General features: G+C 45.5%; 2 protein-coding genes across 2 annotated transcripts in view; both read left to right on the forward strand.

Moving 5' to 3' along the window:
- LOC105290666 (elongation factor 1-alpha, oocyte form-like) overlaps window positions 1-10563 on the forward strand; it is a 12775-nt gene extending 2212 nt beyond the window's left edge. Inside the window, 7 exon segments of the mRNA XM_023529105.1 lie at window positions 851-977; window positions 3666-3845; window positions 3944-4240; window positions 8408-8558; window positions 8645-8901; window positions 9762-9996; window positions 10442-10563. Of these exon segments, the coding sequence (XP_023384873.1) occupies window positions 851-977; window positions 3666-3845; window positions 3944-4240; window positions 8408-8558; window positions 8645-8901; window positions 9762-9996; window positions 10442-10563 (1369 nt within the window).
- Window positions 10564-12687: 2124 nt separating this feature from the next.
- Window positions 12688-19107, forward strand: RPL11 (ribosomal protein L11). Its single transcript, XM_011357584.2, has 6 exons — window positions 12688-12836; window positions 13609-13759; window positions 14692-14798; window positions 16008-16139; window positions 17082-17192; window positions 17627-19107. Exons 1-6 carry the CDS (start codon window positions 12831-12833, stop codon window positions 17654-17656), a joined length of 537 nt encoding a protein of 178 aa, XP_011355886.1. The 5' UTR covers window positions 12688-12830; the 3' UTR covers window positions 17657-19107.
- Window positions 19108-20011: the final 904 nt, after the last annotated feature.

Below are 20011 nucleotides of genomic sequence, written 5' to 3' on the forward strand. Positions count from 1 at the left end.
CCTCGGGTCAGGCTCGGTGCTGGCTGCTGGAGACAGGGATGAATCCATCTGGTTCATGATGCTCAGGCCGACCCAGGAGGCAGATATGTAAAAAGCTTTAGATCCCACCCCCTCCTCCCCTCCCTTCTTTTCCCTCCACCCTTTTCTACACACACACACACACACACACACACACACGCACGCACACACACCCTTCTGAAAGCCCAGGGACCGCGAGGCTGGGGACTGCCTCCTGACACTGAAGATTCTGCTTTCACTTCCCACCCCCAGGCCTGCCTTTGACCCTTGGGCCACCTCTTAGTGTCCAGCCTGTACTTTGGGGTAGTAGGGAGGGGTTATCAATCAGCATCTCAAAGCCCAGAGGTGCCTCCTTCTGGCAGGCAGCAAGCTCATCGTCCTTCTCACCTGGAACAGGAGAGCCCACCCGCTGCGAACTGGGCCTCTGGGTTTTTCCCATGGGGGTCGAAGAGCCAGCGAGAGCCAGTGGGACAGAGCCAGTGGGACAGAGCCAGTGGGACGGAGGGATGCGAGAGGCAGGCCTGGGACATAGGCTGTAAAAGAGGGTGGGGCCAGGCTCTCCGTTGGTCTATTCTAGGCGTGAGGAGACGCTAGGGGCTCATCCTGGCTCTGGAGGTAGGCACATCCTCCTTGGAGCTGGGGGAGAGGCCAGAGCATCTTCCCCAGGTGCGAGGTGTTGGGGGAAGTCACCACCACCTGCCTTCCTGGCCAACTGTTTTCCTCTCCTGTCTCACCCTCTGCTGGCTGAGCTGGCTCAGTCCCAAGGAAGATGAGTTGGGGGCAGGGAGGAGTCAATTCGCGCCCTGAGCACACCTGTCCTCTCTCCGAGCAGCCCCAGCATGGGCAAAGAGAAGACCCACATCAACATCGCGGTCATTGGCCATGTGGACTCGGGCAAGTCCAAATGCGGGGACATCGACAAGAGGACCATTGAAAAATTCGAGAAGGAGGCTGCTGAGGTAAGGCTGCCTGAGCTGCCCCCCACCCCGCCCCCCATTTCCAGCTTCGGTTACCCTGGGAGGGCTGCTGCTTCATGGTGGGGGAGGGGAGGACGGCCCACTGCAGCTGAGCACCTGCTAGGCTGGTAGGTACTTTCCTTCCCCATCATGTCAGGCAGGTGGTGTGGCTGCGGTTTTCCAGGTGAGGCAAATGAGGCTCAGAAAAGTTAAATAGCTTGCCTGAGGATGGCACCAAGGTTTAAATTTTAATGTGACAGAGATGCCACTCTGTGTGGCAGGTTAAGCTGGCAACATGCCCAGTTAACAGGGGGAAAGGATTTATTTACCATGCATCTACCACAAACTTTGGGGATACAATGGTGAACATAACATGCTGGCCCCTGAGGAACTCCTGGTCACTCACCCTCATGTCCGATGACAAGCTCCATAACAGGGTGGGGTGCTGTAGGAGCCCAGGGCAGGTAAGCCTTGAATGCTGTGCTAGGGAGGCTGGTCACTCTCCCTGTAGCCACTGAAAGATTTCAAATGTAGGAGTGATGGGATCAGACAAGTCTTTTAGGAAGAGCACCCTGGCTGCAGCATAGGAAGAACAGACCAAAAGGCCTAAAGCTGGAGGGCTGGTAAGCCAGGTAGGAGGCTGTTGCAGCTGACCAGGTGAGCCAGGATAGTGGCAGCAGTGGGCATGGGGAATAACGGTTGGAGTCCAGGGATGTGGAGAAGGGGAGTCCACAGCACTTAGTGGGGTAAGAGAAGAAGAAGAGTTTTTGGCTTGGGAAATTGGATCGCCAGTAAATACCGATGGCAGAGTCGATCTGGGGTCCAAGCAAACCTGCTCTAGGTGTGTGAAATTCGAGGCCTCCACAGGGCCTTCTGGGCTAAGGTCCAGGTGCCAGCTGACTTTTGAAGTCTGGAGTTCAAGACAGAAATCCAGGTTGAAGAGTGGGCCATGGGAGGGAGCTGGGAACATGCTGTGGGAAAGGCGAGGGACAGAGCCCTTGGATGGGTAGAGAAAGAACCCACACAAGAGAATGAGGATGGAGCATGCAGGGAAGCGGTGGGAAATTCTGGGGAGAGTTGAAGAAGCATCTCGACAAGATGCACCTAGTCTGTGGAACCAGCTGCTGCGGCAACAGGTCGTAAGTCTGTGCCTTCGGCTACATTGATCCCATTGTCCTAATCTTGGCTTCCTGAGGTGTAGTCAGAGTTGTGGTGGGGCTTACGTGGCAGGGGCTATTAAGGAAAGCTTTAGAACCCTGAGAAAAGACTGATTGGTCCAGAGCCAATATAGTGGAAGCAAAACCAAGAAGGCTATGGAAGAACAAATGATTTGATGTGATGGTTCGTAAACTTTCTGGTCTCAAGAATCCTTCACCCTCTTGAAGGGACCCCAAGGAGTTTTGCCTATGTAAGTTAGACCTATCTGTATTTCTGATATTCACAATTAAAACTGGATTTTAAAAGTATTTAATTCATTGAACATAACAGTAGTAAGCCCCTTACATTTTAACATAAGTATCACTTTTTTGTGTGTTTGAAAAGTAACTATTTTCCAAAAGCAAAAAAATCTTCACAAGATGGCGTTGTTTTATATTTTTGCGGACATCTTTAATTTCTGGCTTAGTAGCAGGCAGCTGGATTCTCATATCTGATTCTGCATTCAGTCTTTTCTGCTGTCACATCATGTAGCTCTTAGAAAATACCACCGTACCCTCATGAGAGAATGAGAGGGGAAAAGGCAAATAATGTCTTAGTATTATTATGAAAATTGTTTTGACCTTCCAAACTCTAAAGGGTCTCAGGAACCACCAGGGGTCTCCAGACCACTCTTTGAGAACTGCTTATCTCATGTACATTCTAAACTATGATGGACTTTATAGAAGTTTCTATAGTAGCCAAAGTCAGGATATCTGGGTTCTAGCCCTATGTCTTAATTCGTTTTCTTGAGGAAGCCACCTGGTCTCTGGTCTGTCCTGTTCTCCATTCTGCCTTCGAGGCCTGACGCAGTGCTCTAATTGGAGACAAAATGAAAAAATGGCAAGTGGTACAGTAGACCCTAGATCAAAGCGGTAATCTGTGTATGCTACCAATGTGTTCAGTGGCCTCATTTTTACCAGTGCTGAAAGAAGTTCAACTCACCCAGGGGCCCAGAGGTCATTATCAGTCATAGCTACTATTTAACATAGGATAATGGTTAAGAGCTTGAACTTCAGGGTCCTAGGCCTTGAGTTTAAATCTTGCCTCTGCTGCTTATTAGCCGTGTGATCTTGGGCTAGTCAGTTAATTTCACTGTTACTTCATCTGTAAAATGGATATAATGAAACTTCATTGAGTTCTTGTGAGAATTAAATGAAAAAAATCCATGTTAAGTGCTTAAAACAGCGCGGGGAACATGATCAGTGTTACTTATGTGTTTGCTGCTGTTACTAACTGGAAGGCTTGCTGACTGTGTGCCAGGCTAAAACTTTATCACATCAAGTAGCAACAGCCTGGGTCATTCTGACTCTACAACTTGTTCTAATAGAAAAACTTAATTATACAAGTAATATATTCTATTATTTTAAAAAATTCAAAAACATCTCCATATGCTGCCCTGTTACAGTCTCTCTGACTCTCAACCTTCATCTTGGCCGATGGGCAGCTTTGGAAGTAGGGGTGACCCTGGGATTTTCCCTCCCACTCCTGGCCCAGATGGGCAAAGGCTCCTTTAATTATGCCTGGGTGCTGGACAAGCTGAAGGCAGAGCGGGAAGGTGGCATCACCATCGACATCTCCCTGTGGAAGTTCTAGACCAAGAAGTACTATGTCACCATCATAGACGCCCTTGGTCACCGCGACTTCATCAAGAACATGATCACAGGCACCTCGCAGGTGCCACCAGGGTGGCCTTGGCCCTGCCCTGGGGGTGGGCAGTGGGCAACCCAGGCAAGATCTAAGCTGGGCCTTACTCTGTCTGACCCTCGGGCCAGGCCAACTGTGCTGTGCTGATTGTAGCAAGCGGTGTAGACAAGTTTGAGGCTGGCATCTCCAAGAATGGGCAGACCCATGAGCATGTACTGCTGGCCTGTATGCTGGGCGTGAAGCAGCTCATCATGGCAGTCAACAAGATGGACATCACAGAGCCACCCTACAGTAGTGCCCGCTTTGAGGAGATCAGCAAGGAGGTGAAGGCCTAGATCAAGAAGATGGGTTACAACTCTGAGGCTGTCGCCTTCATGCCCATCTCAGGCCGGCATGGCAACAACATGATAGAATCCAGCATCAAGGTGAAGGCTAACTGGGGGAGGGCCCGTTAAATGGGACTTTCTCATTCAAATCAATCTTTGGGCTTCTCCTAGAATATAATCCCCAAGATTTACAGCGTGCTTATGGGCCAGTCACTGTGAATGATCCCCATTCCCAAGGAAACATGATTTGATTCCCATTTCACAGAGGAACAAACAGAGGTAACTCAAGGCTACACAGTGAGTAGGCATGGAGCTGCACTGTCCAATGTGACACCCAGGGTGTGGCTATTTAAATTATTAAAATCAAATCAAATCAAAGCAAATAATTTCAATTCCTTAGTTGTATTAGCTACATTTCAAATGCCCAACAACCATACGTGGCTACCATACTGGGCAGTGCCATTATAGAATATTTCCATCGTTGCAGAAAGCTCTAGGAAGTGCTGGCAGAGTCTAGAATTCTAGCCCATGCTCACCTCATCTAAGCTGTCCTACCTCTCACGATGGGTTAAGCAGTGTGGGGGCAATATAAATGTGTTTCAGACATAGTCACTGTGCTCACAGATCCCACAATATAGTAGGGTTTAAAATTCCTACATGAGTATTTCCCAACTAAAGAAGTCTAGCTCTGGCATCAGACCTGATTTCAAGCCCCAGCTCCATCCCTTGCCCATAGTAAAGAGATAAGTGAGATATTAATGCTCTGAGCCTTAAGACTCACTTCATGGGGTTGTGCGAACAACATGAGAGACTCCACATCGGCATTCATTTATATATACAGTTGGTGCTCAGATGCTAACTGCTGTCACATTACATTTGCATAAAGCCTGCCTTTTCCATAACTGACTTGAGGATTCTTAGCCTTTTCCTTCACAGGTGCATAGCTATCTTTTTCTGATTATAAAAATAATGTCTAACATTTTTACAATGAGCATTTCATGCAGATATAAAGCATAGACTGCAATCTCATGGCAAATAGATATCTTAATTTTCATGCAGTTCTTTCTAGGTAGTCATGGCAAGACTCAAACTATATGTAACATTCTACAACACTTTGTTTTATAAAAACTTCCTTGCTGTTAAACATGTCAAACAGTTAATGGGTGTTTAGTATTGCATCTCACAGAGGTACCGTAGTTTGTTTAGCCATATCTGTTATTAAATGAAAATAGTGATTAATGATTTGAGAAATTATGTGCCAGACACCAGACTAAGCATTTTACATATACACAACCGCATGAACAAGGCATTTTACTCTCATGTAATATAAGAAAACTGGGACACAGTGTAGTTAAGTAATAGCCCAAGGTCACCTCCTTCTAAGAATATTGTTTCCAATTTTATTAAAAACTGCCATAAAAGCATCTTGGTAAATAAATCTTTGCATGTGTCCTCAATTTAATTAGAATAAATTCCTAATGAAACAAAAGGTAGGCATTATTTTGGAGTTTTCTGACACATACTGCCCAATTGTCTTTGATTAGAAAGATTCGAATTTCCATTGGCAGAGTATTTATTTGAATGATATTTGAACGGTTGCACACTAGGCACTGTCCTTGGTGCTGAGGGCACAGCCGTGAATAAGATGCAACTCTGCTCATGGCACTTAGTATTTTGAGGGAGCAGGGTATAATATAGTGGATGATGACGAGTGCTAAGAAAAATCTAAAGAATGGTGAAGGGCCATGGTATGAGAGAGTTACTTTATATTTGTATGGCATAAGAGCACAAACTTAAAGCTTTGATGCCTGTTAGTCCAGTGTTATATATTTCAGCTAGTGAGAGAGAGCTTTTATTCTCATGTCCTTTTGAGAAGTTTTTAAGCACTTACTGTGTCCTAGATGCTAAAAAGAAACAAAGCATATATTCAGTGGACTAGATTTAGAATTTAGACTTAGCTCTCAAGAAAAATGCCTGTGGCATTGGAGACCTCAGTTTCCCCATCTTTTAAATGGGGATGATGCTGACCTCATAGGCTTATTCAGGCCTCTGAGCTGGCATAAAGCCAACGAGTTGCTAAATTCATCAAATTAATGGAAGAGCTCATCCTTGATGAGACAGCTGGTATTTGAGTAGAGAGTTGGCCTCGTTATCAATTTCTGGCTTGGGCCTTGGGCAACCTACCTCTAACCTTCAATTATTCCCTCTGTAAAAAGAGAAGATACTTCTTTTTTTCTTATAAACTTGAATTGTTTACATAACAACAATTATGTATTTTTATATAAGAAAAACAATTATACCTCCCTCCCACCCCCATACCTTTCTGAGAGTTGAGTAGTAATAAAAAGACAAGTAGTAATAAAAAGCTTGTCCCTCTAGACAAGCTTTCTTCTCTGGGCCACCAGTTCTTTGGGTTATTTTTTAGGTTTTAAAACTTATTTGCATATAAAAAATTGTGCATTCCAATAATTAAAATCATTTGAACAAAAAAAAATGGCACTCTGATTAAACTGCATTTTACACCCTGCAGGACACCTTGGGCCAGCTTGGTTTTTATTCTCTGTTGTCCCATTCAGCTTCTGCCTTCACCAACATGCAAGTTCTTTCCTTCTTTGCCAGTCAGACAGGCAGGTGGGAGAGGCAGGTGCGGCCTTCGTTGTCAGTAGTCCTTGGATGTGAAAAGGGGGCAGCACTATCATTTAAACTTGATCCAACCTCTTTGCATCTTACAAAGTTAAACAGCTAAAAGAAGTAAAATCATAGGGCAATGCTTGTGGAATGTACAGTGCACACTGGTGGTGCATGCCTCATTACAATTTGCCTCTTTGCTTCTCCTGTTCAATTGTTTCTTTTGATGGCGGTGGATTTTTCTTTTGCGTTTCTTTTGATGACAGTGGAGTTTTCTTTTGCATTTCTGTCTTCTTCAATTTCGACTTATCAAATTTCTCGATCTCCACCATATCGAGTTTGTCAGACATGGTCGCAGAGGAAGCAGAGTGAGGTGGCAAGTCCGATCTGCTCAGTGGTGGTCGTGGAGTGTATGGGCCACCAGTTTTTGACTCCACGAGGCAAGATGAGTTCTGTATGGCTTCTGTACTGCATGGCCTTGCTTCTCTCCCATGGGAGAAGGCTTCTTTGACTGGAGCCTTCTTCCCCATCCAGCAAAGCCTTCCCTGATCCCTGTTCCCAGCTCTTTCACCCATGGCAGTCACTGCTTCCTCTCTCCTCTGAGAGTCTTGCCAAGGACCGAGACTGACCAATCTCTGAGAGCGTGCTGTGTGTGACCCCAGTGCACCTCTCCTAGGTCCTGCCTTTAATTTATAGTTCTGAGGTAGGGGCTGGTATTTCCCTTGACACTGATGTCAGGCTGAGATTTCAAAGCCTAGAGATTTGCTCAAGGACCTAGGGCTAGAAAGAAGGAACTTCATCAGGATTCTGGTAGCCTGCCCACCCTAAGGCCCAGGTGCTGACTGGTCCTGTTGCTTTGCTGGTCTGGCCACCTGCTTGGCCCTTCAACCACCTTCATTTCTTCAACCACCTTCATTTCTTCTGTACCTCTTCTGTCCTGTATTTCCAGGGCAAAGATGATGTCTCTGATATGCTTTGGCTGGGGTTAATATAAATGTCTGCTTAAAAGGCATTCATCCGATGCACTGCCATACTAAAAGTTACCTCGCTAGGTCTTATACTCAATAATGCTGCCCTTGCTTACAAGTCTGCTCCTTTGGAAACAACCTTTAGACCTTTCAGGACATTCTTTAGGGTACCTCTGTTAGGGAGTGTCATAGTCATCAAAAGGCATGAGTACTAGAGTATTTAAGTCTTGTTTTCTTTCTTACTCCTGATGCTTATTTAACTTTGTTGTATGTTAACCGGTCCAGAGAAGGGAAGGAGCCTCAGTTTCCCCATTTGTGTAATGAGAAAATGGAATGAGATGGCAGAGAACCTATTGAGGGTCTCAGAACCTTTGCTTCCTGAAGTACATTGGCTCAACTCAGGGTCAATGCCTGTGAGCTTTAGAGTAATTGCCACCATTTTAATGGGTACTTAGCATGTGTTGGCATTGTGCTCAGTGGATTGTGTGTAGTCTTTTGTGTCTTTACACAGGCCTACAAGGTAGGTGGTGATATCGTGATTGCACAGGCAAGAAAGCCGAGGCTCAGAATGCACAAAGAAGTAACTTGAGGTGCCATGTTAAGTGCAGGCTGGTGCCTGGGACAAGCTCTCTTGGAGCTGAGTCGGTTGCATATTTGGTGGCTTTTCTAGATGCCCTGATTCAGAGGCTGGAAGGTCACCAGGAAGGAAGGGAATGTGGTAGGCATGACACAGCTGGGAGCACTGGACTCTGTCAAACCCCCTGCCCGCCCTCTAGACAAGCCCCTGCGGCTGCCCCTGCAAGATGTGTACAAGATTGACAGTAAGTATATACTGTGTGGGACTGCCTGGGGTTGGGGACTCACTGGAGCCTGGCTGCTGATGGCCCTGGTTGCCCTGTCCCTCCAGGCATCGGCACTGTGCCTGTGGGCTGGGTGGAAACTGGCTTCCTCAAGCCGGGCATGGTGGTAACCTTTGCCCCTCGCAACATCACCACAGAGGTCAAGTCTGTGGAGATGCACCATGAGGCCCTGGCCGAGGCCCTGCCTGGTGACAACGTGGGCTTCAACGTGAAGAAGGTGTCAGTGAAGGACATTAGGAGGGGCAATGTAGCAGGGGAGAGCAAGAACGATCCGCCCTTAAAGGTGGGGAGCTTCATCTCCCAGGTGAGAAGGCCCACCTAGGGGCATCTTCCTTGGGTGGCCACACCATCCTGTGAGCAGGATGGGTCATTAGGTTGTTCAGGAGGTGTCTCTGAGTACATGCCAGGCTCTTGACAGCAGTGTAGGTAGAGTCAGACAGTCTGGGTTAGAGTCCTGACTGCAGCTTATTTGCTATTTGTCCTTGAACAAAACAATGCACCTTGCTGACTTTGTTAGTTTTTACAACATGGTCCAGATGCCTTAAAGCAGTAGTTCTCAAATTTAGAATCGCCTGGGAAGTGTTTCAAAAATTCAGGTTCCTAGGCCTCTCCACAGTGGTTCTGATTCCATAGATCTGGGTGGAACTAGGGAATCTGTATTGAAGCTCTCTGGTGTTTCCTTGGCCCAGAGTTGGAATATGAAGCTCTTTCTTAATGCATTGTCTGGTACATTCTTGTGCACGTGGAGGCTTATAGCAATCTTGGGAGTATTCAATGAGGCAGAGATATGTAAACAGCTGGCCTGGAACTACCTAAAAAGCTAGGTAGTATCTCCTGTTATAATCCATTTTTCTAAATGGTGGGAAGAAGTAGTACATACAATAACATCTATGTGTGTGAGTTTTAGTATCACCTGTACCTAGCTCTGCCTCTCCCTAGCTATAAAATCTTGGATAGGTTACTCAGTCTCCCAGCTGTGAAAGTGAAATTGGAATGCACGAGATTCACTTAGCACAGAGCTTGGAATACCCCTGAAATGTTCAAACGTTCACTGTACTTTAAAGTATGTCCAATGTGCCTGACCCCTTAGCTGGTTAGGGCCACCTCCTTTGGAGGATGCTTAGCTAATGCCCTCCCCATCCCTTGTCCCACCCTGGGTTCCAGGTGATCATTCTCGACCATCCTGGCAGCATTGCAGCTGGCTACTCACCAGTTCTGGACTGCCACACAGCACATATATCTTGCAAGTTTGCAGGGTTGAGGGAAAAGATCGACCGGTGCTCAGGCAAGAAGCTGGAAGACAACCCCAAAGCCCTGAAATCTGGGGATTCTGCCATTATCCAGATGATTCCGGTCAAGCCTGTGTGTGTGGAGAGCTTCTCAGAATACCTACCCCTTGGTAAGGCACCTGGCTGCTGGGGCTGCCCCTTCCTCCTCCTGGAAGAGCCCCCAGGAGAAGAAACTGCCAGAATCATAGTTAAATGTAAATGAGATCCACCTCATGGGTTGTGATGGGCACAGAGAAGATGTGAATTGCTTGGAGGCTACAAACATTAGTATGGTAGGGTGGTGGGTGCCCTAAAGCAAAGCTTTTCCTGCGTCCTTTACTTATGGATGCAGAACAGTTAAGTAGCTAAGAATTTAAATACTGATGAGACTTCCAGGTTTTCAACCATTATAGCTAAGTGACCTTCAACTTTTTTGCTTCGGTTCTTCATCTATGAAATAGATATCACTTATAGATAGATATCTAAGTACCACAAAATAGATACCAAAGTATCACCTGGCTCACTTGACCTCCTCTGCAAATGTCCTAGCTCATGCCCCTAGGACCTGTGTCCTAGGTCGCTTTGCTGTGCATGACATGAGGCAGACGGTGGCCATCGGGATCATCAAGGCCGTGGACAAAAAAGCAGTGACTAGTGGCAGGGTCACTAAGTCGACCATGAAAACAGCCAGGAAGTGAGTGGTGACAGCAACTTCAGGCCCTTCCAGGCCATGGACAGCCCAGGCTGAGCCACACCTGGGAAAGAGGGTCTTAAGGAGAAGCCTTGGAATTGCTCTTCTTGCCTGAACTGCCCTAAACTTGTCCCTGCTACTGCGGTTTTCTTTTTGCTGATGAGTTTGAGGCACAACAATAAAGCACAGCAAGTCTTTTTGCCTCTGCTTCTACTGACCTGGATGTCTCAAGCAGGATATCTCAAGCAAGAGGAAGTGGGGAGGTGGATGCTGGGGCTAATTTTGCTCCTTCGGCTTCCTTTTGAGGGTCTGACCAGTACAAGAACCAGAGAGCTGGGCTCAGGGAGGAGAAAGTATAAATGGGGAACCCTTGGGAAGCTTTTGGCCATGGCCTAGTTCATCAGCTCCTAGAATGGGACTGGACTCTGGCTGACTTAAATAGTGTCTATAAAAGTTACTAAACATCTGTGTGCTTTGTTTGCTCATCTGTAAAATAGGAAAATGATAGTATCTGCCTCCACGGGGATGTTAAAGGTTGAGTGAGCTGGTACCTGTCAGCCATGGTTAATTGGCTATCACCTATTCTCATCAACATGGTGTGAATACTGGAGTGAGTATCCACGGAGAGTGATTACGGGGAAGTTCAGTGGAGAAAAGTTGGGGGGAGTTGTGTAGAGAATGAGACTGAGCTTTGGAGGATGAGCTGTTTTATCTTTCTACGGGACACATTTTCCTCAAGTTATTTTCTCAACTTTGACAATTTCAGAGTGACAGAAGTTGCAAAAATCCCATGTGTCCTTCACCCAGATTTCCTTGAATCTTAAATTTACCATATTTGTTTTATCCTTTTCCCTCTACGTATACATTTTTTTTTCCTTTTAAGGTGTGATGCCCCTCTACCCTAAATACTGAATATGTATCTCTTAAACCCAAAGACATTCTCTTGTAGAACCAAGGTCAAGTAATCAGAATGAAGACATTAAAGTAACGGGTATATTTCTGAAGTCTACAGACCTTATTCAGATTTTGCAAATTATACCAATAACATGCTTTATAGCAAAAGAAAATCCAGGATCATGTATTGCATTCCGTTGTCTCTTTATTCCAAGTTTTGAAACAGCCTCTGCCTGAGCTCGGCCCCTTGTAGAGGTCTGTCTGGCTGAGGCCCCAACTCTGGGAGAGCCAGCGGGTGCTTGAAGAAGGAGCCTCAAAGGAGAGGCCTTTTCTCTTTGCCCTCCTCCATCAGTCCAGCTTCCCAGAAGTGTCCTTTTGTCCCCACGGATGAAACAAAGCCCTGGAGGCCTCTGCCTCCCTCCCCTATGCTGATGAGAGAAAAGAATTGTGGCAGCAGAAGGAAGTGGCTTAGCTCCTTTCCCACCAAAGTCCTGTATGTTCCCCTCTTCCCATTGGTTCCTGTTAAAGGAATGGGCTGACTCAGGATAGCTTCTGCCTGGGACTTGGATCCTGGCACTCCCTTGGTCCTGCTGCTAAGGACTTAGTGTAAACCAGGGACCCCTCTTACTGTCTGGGATTGGATTTCTTGTCTGTCAGACTAACCTGCAAGCCCTCTTTGTGCCTGCAGGATGATCTTCTCTTGATTGTATACGTTCTAACACTTCTTTTTTCCCTGAGGAGGAAGAGAGGTTGCTTGATTACAGTAAGTTTCTATTAATAACAAGAATAACCATTTATTGTGAACTTACTACGTGCTCTAAGCACTTGCCTCATTTAATTTTCACAATCTCGTGGGAGTACCTATTTTAAAGATGAGGAAAATTGAGGTTGAAAGAAGTCTAATTAGTAACCTGCCCAAGGTCACGTAGCTATTAGCCAAAGCCAGACTACACTGGCCTGTCTTCATGGCTCAGGACTCAAGCCACCACTCCATTCTAATTGTATAAATTCCATTTGTTTACACTGTTACAAAATAAATTTGTTGCTTCATAATTTGCACAATTTATTTAATGTAGTTCTGGCAGACTCATCGCGGAGATGAGTCTGCTAGGTCCTGAGACTGTGTGGGGCCCGGAAGCTCAAGTAAAACCCAGTTCAGGGAGCTTGAAAAACTATTTTTGGAAAACCCAGGTCCGGATCGACAGCCAGAGTCTCTTGCAGTTGCTGGCGGTGTCCACGAGGGGGAAGCCGATGTAACGCCGCGCCAGACGTGCCTCTCTTTCTCTTCCTCATCTCTCTGGTTAGCTTGGGAAGAGAACCCGCCTCTTGACCCATAAGGCCCTGAGCCGGAAACTTCACTCTCTCTTCCTGTCTTTCACGATGGCGGTGAGTAGCTGAGGCCCGGTTTGCTTCCTTACATCTGCCTGCATCCACAGCCGGCCAAGCCCGCGGAGGCCTCCTCGCCCGCGGCCCGAGGAGCACGGAGCTCTCGATGCTGGCCGTGCGGAAACTGGCAGAGCCATGCGGGCTGAGGGCGCAGAGATGGACACTGTCGCCTCCCCTCCCGTTCTCCGAGCGGGCTCGGGGCAGCCACCGGCAGAGCACAGAAGCATGGGCGCGTAGGCAGCCTCGAGGGCGAGTGGATCGGACGAAAGGGTCTGGGACACGGAGTCCGGGCCAGTTTCCGAGCCTGGGGACTTGAGACTTGTCTGGTGCTAGGGAACCTCAGACGAGACCTCCGCTTAGGGATGGGGCCAGCCTTCTGCTGCAGCCGCGGAGCTGCTTCGGAATGTGTTGGGGAACGTGGCACAACCACGTGTTTCCTGTTTCTTCAGTTAAATTCTATTTTCTCTCGCCCCCACCCCCCGTTGACCTTATAATGGGGCGCTCCCTGTCACCCTACACGTTGAGCCCTTTGGGGCTCATCCTCAGTGTCTAACCTTGATACTCGGTACGTACCCTAAGTTTCTGTTCACCATTCCGTGTTATCTTTCTTGACGCCTCCCAGACAAACAGTGACACTTATTAAACTCAGGGCTTTCGATACGATTTGGGATGAGCAGAAATGAATATGCAATGTATAAATATAGTGGGCGCTACTGGGCTCGCAGCTGTGGCGATTTGAGTGTGTTGACCGCTCCCCTTCCCTGTTACACAGCAGGATCAAGGTGAAAAGGAGAACCCCATGCGGGAGCTTCGCATCCGCAAGCTCTGCCTCAACATCTGTGTGGGGGAGAGTGGAGACAGACTGACCCGGGCAGCCAAGGTCCTGGAGCAGCTCACAGGCCAGACCCCTGTGTTCTCCAAAGGTGAGTAAGCACCAGGAGGGCTGGTGTCTCCATATGCCTGGATATTTCTTACTTCCCCTGCTGTCAGGCCTGTTGAGTGCCCGTTTTGAAAGTGACAGTTGGCACCCCTTGAAAATATTGCCTTCCTGAGCTACTCAAAAAATACCTTCCTTTTAAGATCGGGTGTGGTGTTGGAATACCAAGTGTTATGTTAGCAGAGATTAAGACCAGCCCAAGTAAAGATTTTCCAAGTAAGGCTTGCGGTAGAGTGGAAAGGTTGTGAGTGCAGTAAGTGGTATTAGGCCTGATTAGCAGTAGGGCTACATTGAGAACAGGGAGGTGTACCTAGACCCTCTGAGTTCAAAATCTGGCTCTGCCACTTTTTAGCCTGACTTTGGCCTCTTTCGACCTCAGCTTCCTTATTTACAAATGCTGGATACCAAGTGTAATGCATTACTATTGTTACATTTTGTTTTAAAGTTATGTTGCTGTAGGATAGGAATGTGGCAAGTCCTTGGGTTCATATCCTGCCTCTTATTACCAGCTGCAGTCTTAGACAAGTTAACCTCTCCGAACCTCATCTATAAAATGGGGATAAGAGTACAATGGGTTTTAGCAAATATTAGCTGCTATTCTAATGTTTTCTTAAGAACATAGTGATCTCTTTCTTCCTAAGGGCCTATTCTGATTGTGAACTTCCCCTTCCAGAGACTGACATGACTTCTAGCTCTTAATTGCATAAGCATGGCTGAGTGACTTGGAAGTTGAGAAATCTGTTTTCTTTATAATGGATGAAACCAATTAATGGATGTAGGAGACACTGGTTAGAACACCACCACTTAGAGCATGGATAGATACTTAATGTCTCCTTGGGGTCCTGGAGATGTTCCTAGGATAGGCCAGTGCAGTGGGAATATGACAACACTTGACTCCTTGTTACCCCCTGCCTGCAGCTAGATACACCGTCAGATCCTTTGGCATCAGGAGAAATGAAAAGATTGCCGTCCACTGCACAGTCCGTGGGGCCAAGGCAGAAGAAATCTTGGAGAAAGGTTTAAAGGTAAGGCTGATGCCATCACGAGGTGATGCTAAGAAGCACCAGCTTAACACATGTAGGTGGTTATAGTGACAGTAGTTAAACTTACTGTTCTGTTTTTGGTGCCTTGATTTTTTGGGGGGTATCATTAATATAATGTATTAGTTTCAGGTGTACAACATAATGATACTTGTATACAGGAAATGGAAATGATCATCACAAAAAGTCTAGTTACCATCTGACACTGTACAAAGTTACAAAAAAAATTTTCTTGCAATGAGAACTTTCAAGATTTACTCAGTAGCTTTCACATATGCAATACAAATTATCAACTATAGTCACCACGACTTCTTTATTTTATAACTGGAAGTTTGTAACTCTTGACCCCCTTCCCCATTTTGCCTAACCCCACTCCTTTCTGGCATCCACCAATCTGTTCTCTGTATCATAAGTTTTGTTTCTTAAAGTCCACATATAAGTGAAATGATACAGTATTTGTCTTTCTCTTACTCACTTCAGTTAGCATAATGCCCTCAAAGTCCATGCCGTTGTTGGCACAAATGACAAGGTTTTATTTTTCATGGCTGAGTAGTAGTATTCCATTGCATACAGAAGATCATCTTTATCAGTGGACATAGGTGGTTTCCATATCTTAGCTATTGTAAGCAATACAGTGAACATAAGGGTGCATATGTCTTTTTGAATTAGTATTTTTGTTTTCTTTGGATAAATACCCAGAAGTGGCATTGCCAGATCATTTTTTTTTATTTTTTAAATTATTTTTTAATTTTTTCGAGGAACCTTTATCCTGTTTTCTATAGTAGCTGCACCAATTTGCATTACCCATCAACAGTGCATGAAGATTCCCATTTCTCCACATCCTGACAGCACTTACTTCTTTTTGATAATAGCCATTCTAACATGTGTGAGGTGTTCTTGTGGTTTGGGTTTGCTTTTCTATGATGAGTAGTGATGTTGAGCTTCTTTTCATGTGTTTGATGGCCATCTGTATGTCTGAACTTCTGAAGGACTTCCCTTGCCCTTTGAAAGTTGGGGAAGTTTTATGAAATCCATAGTTGAGATGTGATTTGGTATAGCGGGGAAATGGGATTTTGTTCTTGGCCAAATTGCATCGAATTGTACTCCTGGGGTGCTGAGTGGTGCAAGCTAAGCTAGTTATTTTGGGGGGTGTTGAGTTGACAAGGAGTGTGATTGCTACATTTTTCTCCTCAGGTGCGAGAGTACGAGTTACGAAAAAATAACTTCTCAGATACTGGAAACTTTGGTTTTGGGATCCAGGAACACATCGATTTGGGGATCAAATATGACCCAAGCATTGGTATCTACGGCCTGGACTTCTATGTGGTACGGATCAATCTTTTCCAGTCTTGATCTGTTAGGAGAGTGGAATTTGTTACTCTCTTATTTCATGTGCTATTTTGATGTTCAGATGTTGGATTGAAGCTTTGAGTGTTGTCTGCCTTTGTCTTCTCCCCCTTAGGAAGGAAGATGTGCCTCGTTTGTGGCATGTGTAGGGATACAGCACTGAACTAGATAGACAAGATCACTGCTATTGTGAAGCTTAGTCTAGGCTCTAGCAACCACCAATATGGCTTAAAGGTAGATGAAGGAAACTGTTCCAGCCACTGAATTGAAAATTAGATACTGCTGTGCCTCATTGGGCATGCGGGTTGGCTCCACCGAGGGTGTTCTTTCTCAGCTCCTTCATGTGTCTTCCATCCAGAGGATTCAGAAGCAGGTTTGTCGATGTGGCTGGTTTGCTCAGGATGGGGATTTTTCAATGTAGAAGTGACTTTTTGCGTTACTGCAATGTTTTGGTACAGCTCTGAAACTAAATAGCAAAAACCAGAATGATTGGTATGAGGCCTGAATGATGGCAGCATCCTCATTAGATCTGAATATCCAAACAGTAATGAGAATTGGGAAGTTTTCTACAATGCAGTAGTGTTGTAGTAAGATTTTTCTTAATATTATTTTTAAAAATAAAAGTGCTTTGAAGATTGGGGAGCAGTGCTGGAGAATCCTTGGCTGCCATTGGAAGTTATGTGGTGGGGCGGAGTGGGAAGGTGCTACAAGTTCCAGCCACTAAAGTAAGCCCATTGTATGGTGGTGTGTTGTCCAGGCTGCTGGTAATGTTTTCATCACTGAGATCATGGGTCTTTTGCTCCAGAATTCACTAGGCCACCAGGTCACTCTTAGAAGATTTGATCTCTGCAATGTGTGAGTCTTGTCCGTCTGCTCTTGACTCTGAGCTGGCTAGGTGACTGTTGGTTATTCCTGGGACAGGTGCTGGGTAGGCCAGGTTTCAGCATCGCAGACAAGAAACGCAGGACAGGCTGCATTGGGGCCAAACACAGAATCAGCAAAGAGGAGGCCATGCGCTGGTTCCAGCAGAAGGTAAAGCTGATTAATCTCAGGTGAAATGGTGGAATGAGGTGTTTGGTGAATGGAGTTGGGATTTGGGGGATGCAGAATCTAGCATCATTTGGTGGGTAGCTTCCTTAAAGAAAGAATATTTAAGCAGCTTGGCAAGTAGGGCTTTCCAGGGTTGGGGGTTTAAAAGAACACCAAGAACCAGGCCTTTTCCCTACTCTCATGAATTCTGATAGCTGTAAGGGGAGGAATATGGCTGTAATAGAAGCCCCCTTTTTACAGTGCAATTGAGCTGAGTGTAGCAGTTGTTAAAATTGGCCAGTTTCCTGTTTAGTCTGGAAGGGATATGGGATTCAGCGAAATTCATGTATCAGATTTGAATTCTCAAACATTAGCCATTGCTGCGATCTTTGCTGTTGCCTCCTGTTCTGAAAAAATAAAATCTCTTCTCTTTTCAGTATGATGGGATCATCCTTCCTGGCAAATAAATTCCCGTTTCTATCCAAAAGGCCAATAAAATATTTTCAGTGAAATGTACATTACTGTGTGTGTTCTGTGAAAGGAGCCTGGCCATATTCAAGTCCTTGGACCTCAAGCCACTTAAAGCTTCGATGGGAATAGCTGGTAACAACCCCGTCTTCCTCTGGTTGGAGGCCAGTGTTTGCTGGCAGATCCAAGCCTGAGCTTCGCAGCGATGCCTGTACTCACCACACCGTTGTCGATAGGCTGTGGTGCAGGAATCATGTGGAAACTGATTTTAGTGGGGAAGGTATGATTTGGGTTGGGATTTGAATTTAGAGCCTTGATTAAAGGTGGGGTGCAGTGCTCTCATGTTGCAGGAGGCTCCCCTTTATTCAGTGACTGTTCTTCACTAGCGATTTCTACCAGCACTAATGTCTGGTGAATGGATCACAGGCTTTGGTGTGACGCTTGGGATTAAATTTTGGTTTAACTGTTCAGACTCCATTTCCCTATAAAAATGAGAATCTATGAGGCTGTTGAATAGCAGTGTTTAGAGGAAAGGGTGGTCTTTGAGGCAAATTGCCATTTCTCTAACTGTTAAGGCACAGTACTTGGCCATTGGTTTATAGTTTTCAGACTTGGGTTTAAATTTTTAGTGCATGTTAATTCAGTTTAGTAACTAATTAGCAAGTTAGTATCTGCCTCAGTTTCCTCTTCTGTATCATAGAGGCAGTAATAATAGTAATACCTCCCAGAGGTTTAAATCAGTTGATACTGTAGAATGCTTAGACTTGTACCCGCACATGGTGTTCGAAAAAGGTTAATTCTGTGTGTTGGTGTATGAGAAATGTGACTTAGCGGTTTTCTTCCCTCTGGTATGAAAGTGGAACTTTCTTGCCTGTGCATTTCCAGGTCACTGAAGCAGTGACGTTCAGAAGCCACCATTTCTCTGACCATTAGACACAATACTTGGCCAGCAGTTCATAATTTTCAGTCTTCGGTTAAAATTTTGAGCACATGTTAATCAATAACTTATTCATTTGTGACTAATGAGTTCAGTTGTCCTTAGGCCACCTTTTCATTGCTGTTAATGGTCCTCTAATTTGTTAGCTGCCTTTGTAGATATTTTAAAACCCAGAGATTATTTGGTGTGTCTAATTTTTTACGTAAATGTGATTTATTTTGTCTTCCTGACAATGAAGTCTTATCCAGTTAGATCAGATCCATTTGGTTAAAGGGGGAAATCATGGAATGTATTACCAAATACTTTTTATTTCACTTAAAACATCAATGTGCATTCACTTCTCAGTCTTTTACTATAGGACCAGGGCTGCTGCCTTGTAAATGGAGTGAAAATTTGTGATTGAATTTTGATGCTTGTGATTCGTCTTCACCTTTACAGGGGTAACCTCACTTGTTTTAACTTCTGTAATTACAGTAACAATTAACAACTGGAATAAACGTCTTTGAGAAAAAACTAACTCTTGGTGAATATCTAGCTCTAAGCAGTGCTGGGTGTTAGCTGCTGTGGGAGGCCACTATACTGTACAGAGGAGATGGAGAGCATATGCTAATTTCACCTAAAAGCATTTTAAGGTCAAACTACCTGGGCTCCTGGCCCAGTGAAAAAAGACTCTCGGGAGTTCAGATGTAACAATTTTAGCCCTAGCTCCAGCAAATGTTATTTTAGGTGAGTCATAAAATGTCTTGGGGACCGGAGGAAGTGGGGATACTTCCTAACCAGCTTAGAGCAGCCAGTGCCAGAAAGGAAAGCTTACCCTCTGTTCTGGTCGAGGTTTGGCTTCCAAACAGATACCACATGGGTCAAAAGCATTGACGTTTTGGGTTGAGCATATTAGTCAGTGGATGGATACATCTGAGGGGTTTTTGAAACTCTTGGGCCCTACCTCAGACCTAGTGAATTGGAATCTGCCTTTTAACAAGGTCCGTAGGTGACTTATGTGCATGCACATACAAGTATAGAAGCACTACGCACATCCTAGTGCCAGAACAAAGGACATAATATCCCAGGAGAGTTCTTGAATAAATAGTTCTGTGAAGTTCTTGATGTGTGGTTATTTTTCACATTTCTGCTGCTGCTACCCATAAAAACCTGGATCAGTGTCAGGTGACCCTCTGTCCCCATGTTGCATTGTGCTTGTCTTCAGGATAAGGTAGTGTCCATAGTGGGCACCTGTCTATATCCCAGTACCAGGCCCAGAAATACTGGATGCCACTTTGCTGATTGATTGTTCTAATCTTGCAGGTACCCTCTAGTGCAGAGGTCTCGAGCTGGGACAATAATACGGATCCCCATCGTTGGGTATTTGAAAATTTGTGTGGGTGGCCTGGTTATCACTGTAACTAGGACTGCTCTTGGT

The sequence above is a fragment of the Pteropus vampyrus genome, unplaced genomic scaffold (assembly GCF_000151845.1).
Source record: "Pteropus vampyrus isolate Shadow unplaced genomic scaffold, Pvam_2.0 Scaffold36, whole genome shotgun sequence".
Taxonomy (NCBI): Eukaryota; Metazoa; Chordata; class Mammalia; order Chiroptera; family Pteropodidae; genus Pteropus; species Pteropus vampyrus.

Coding starts and splice junctions, on each gene's coding strand:
- RPL11 (XM_011357584.2), top strand. Junction 14,799..16,007: donor TCTTGGAGAAAGGTTTAAAG/GTAAGGCTGATG, acceptor TTTTCTCCTCAG/GTGCGAGAGTACGAGTTACG. Junction 17,193..17,626: donor TGCGCTGGTTCCAGCAGAAG/GTAAAGCTGATT, acceptor TTCTCTTTTCAG/TATGATGGGATCATCCTTCC.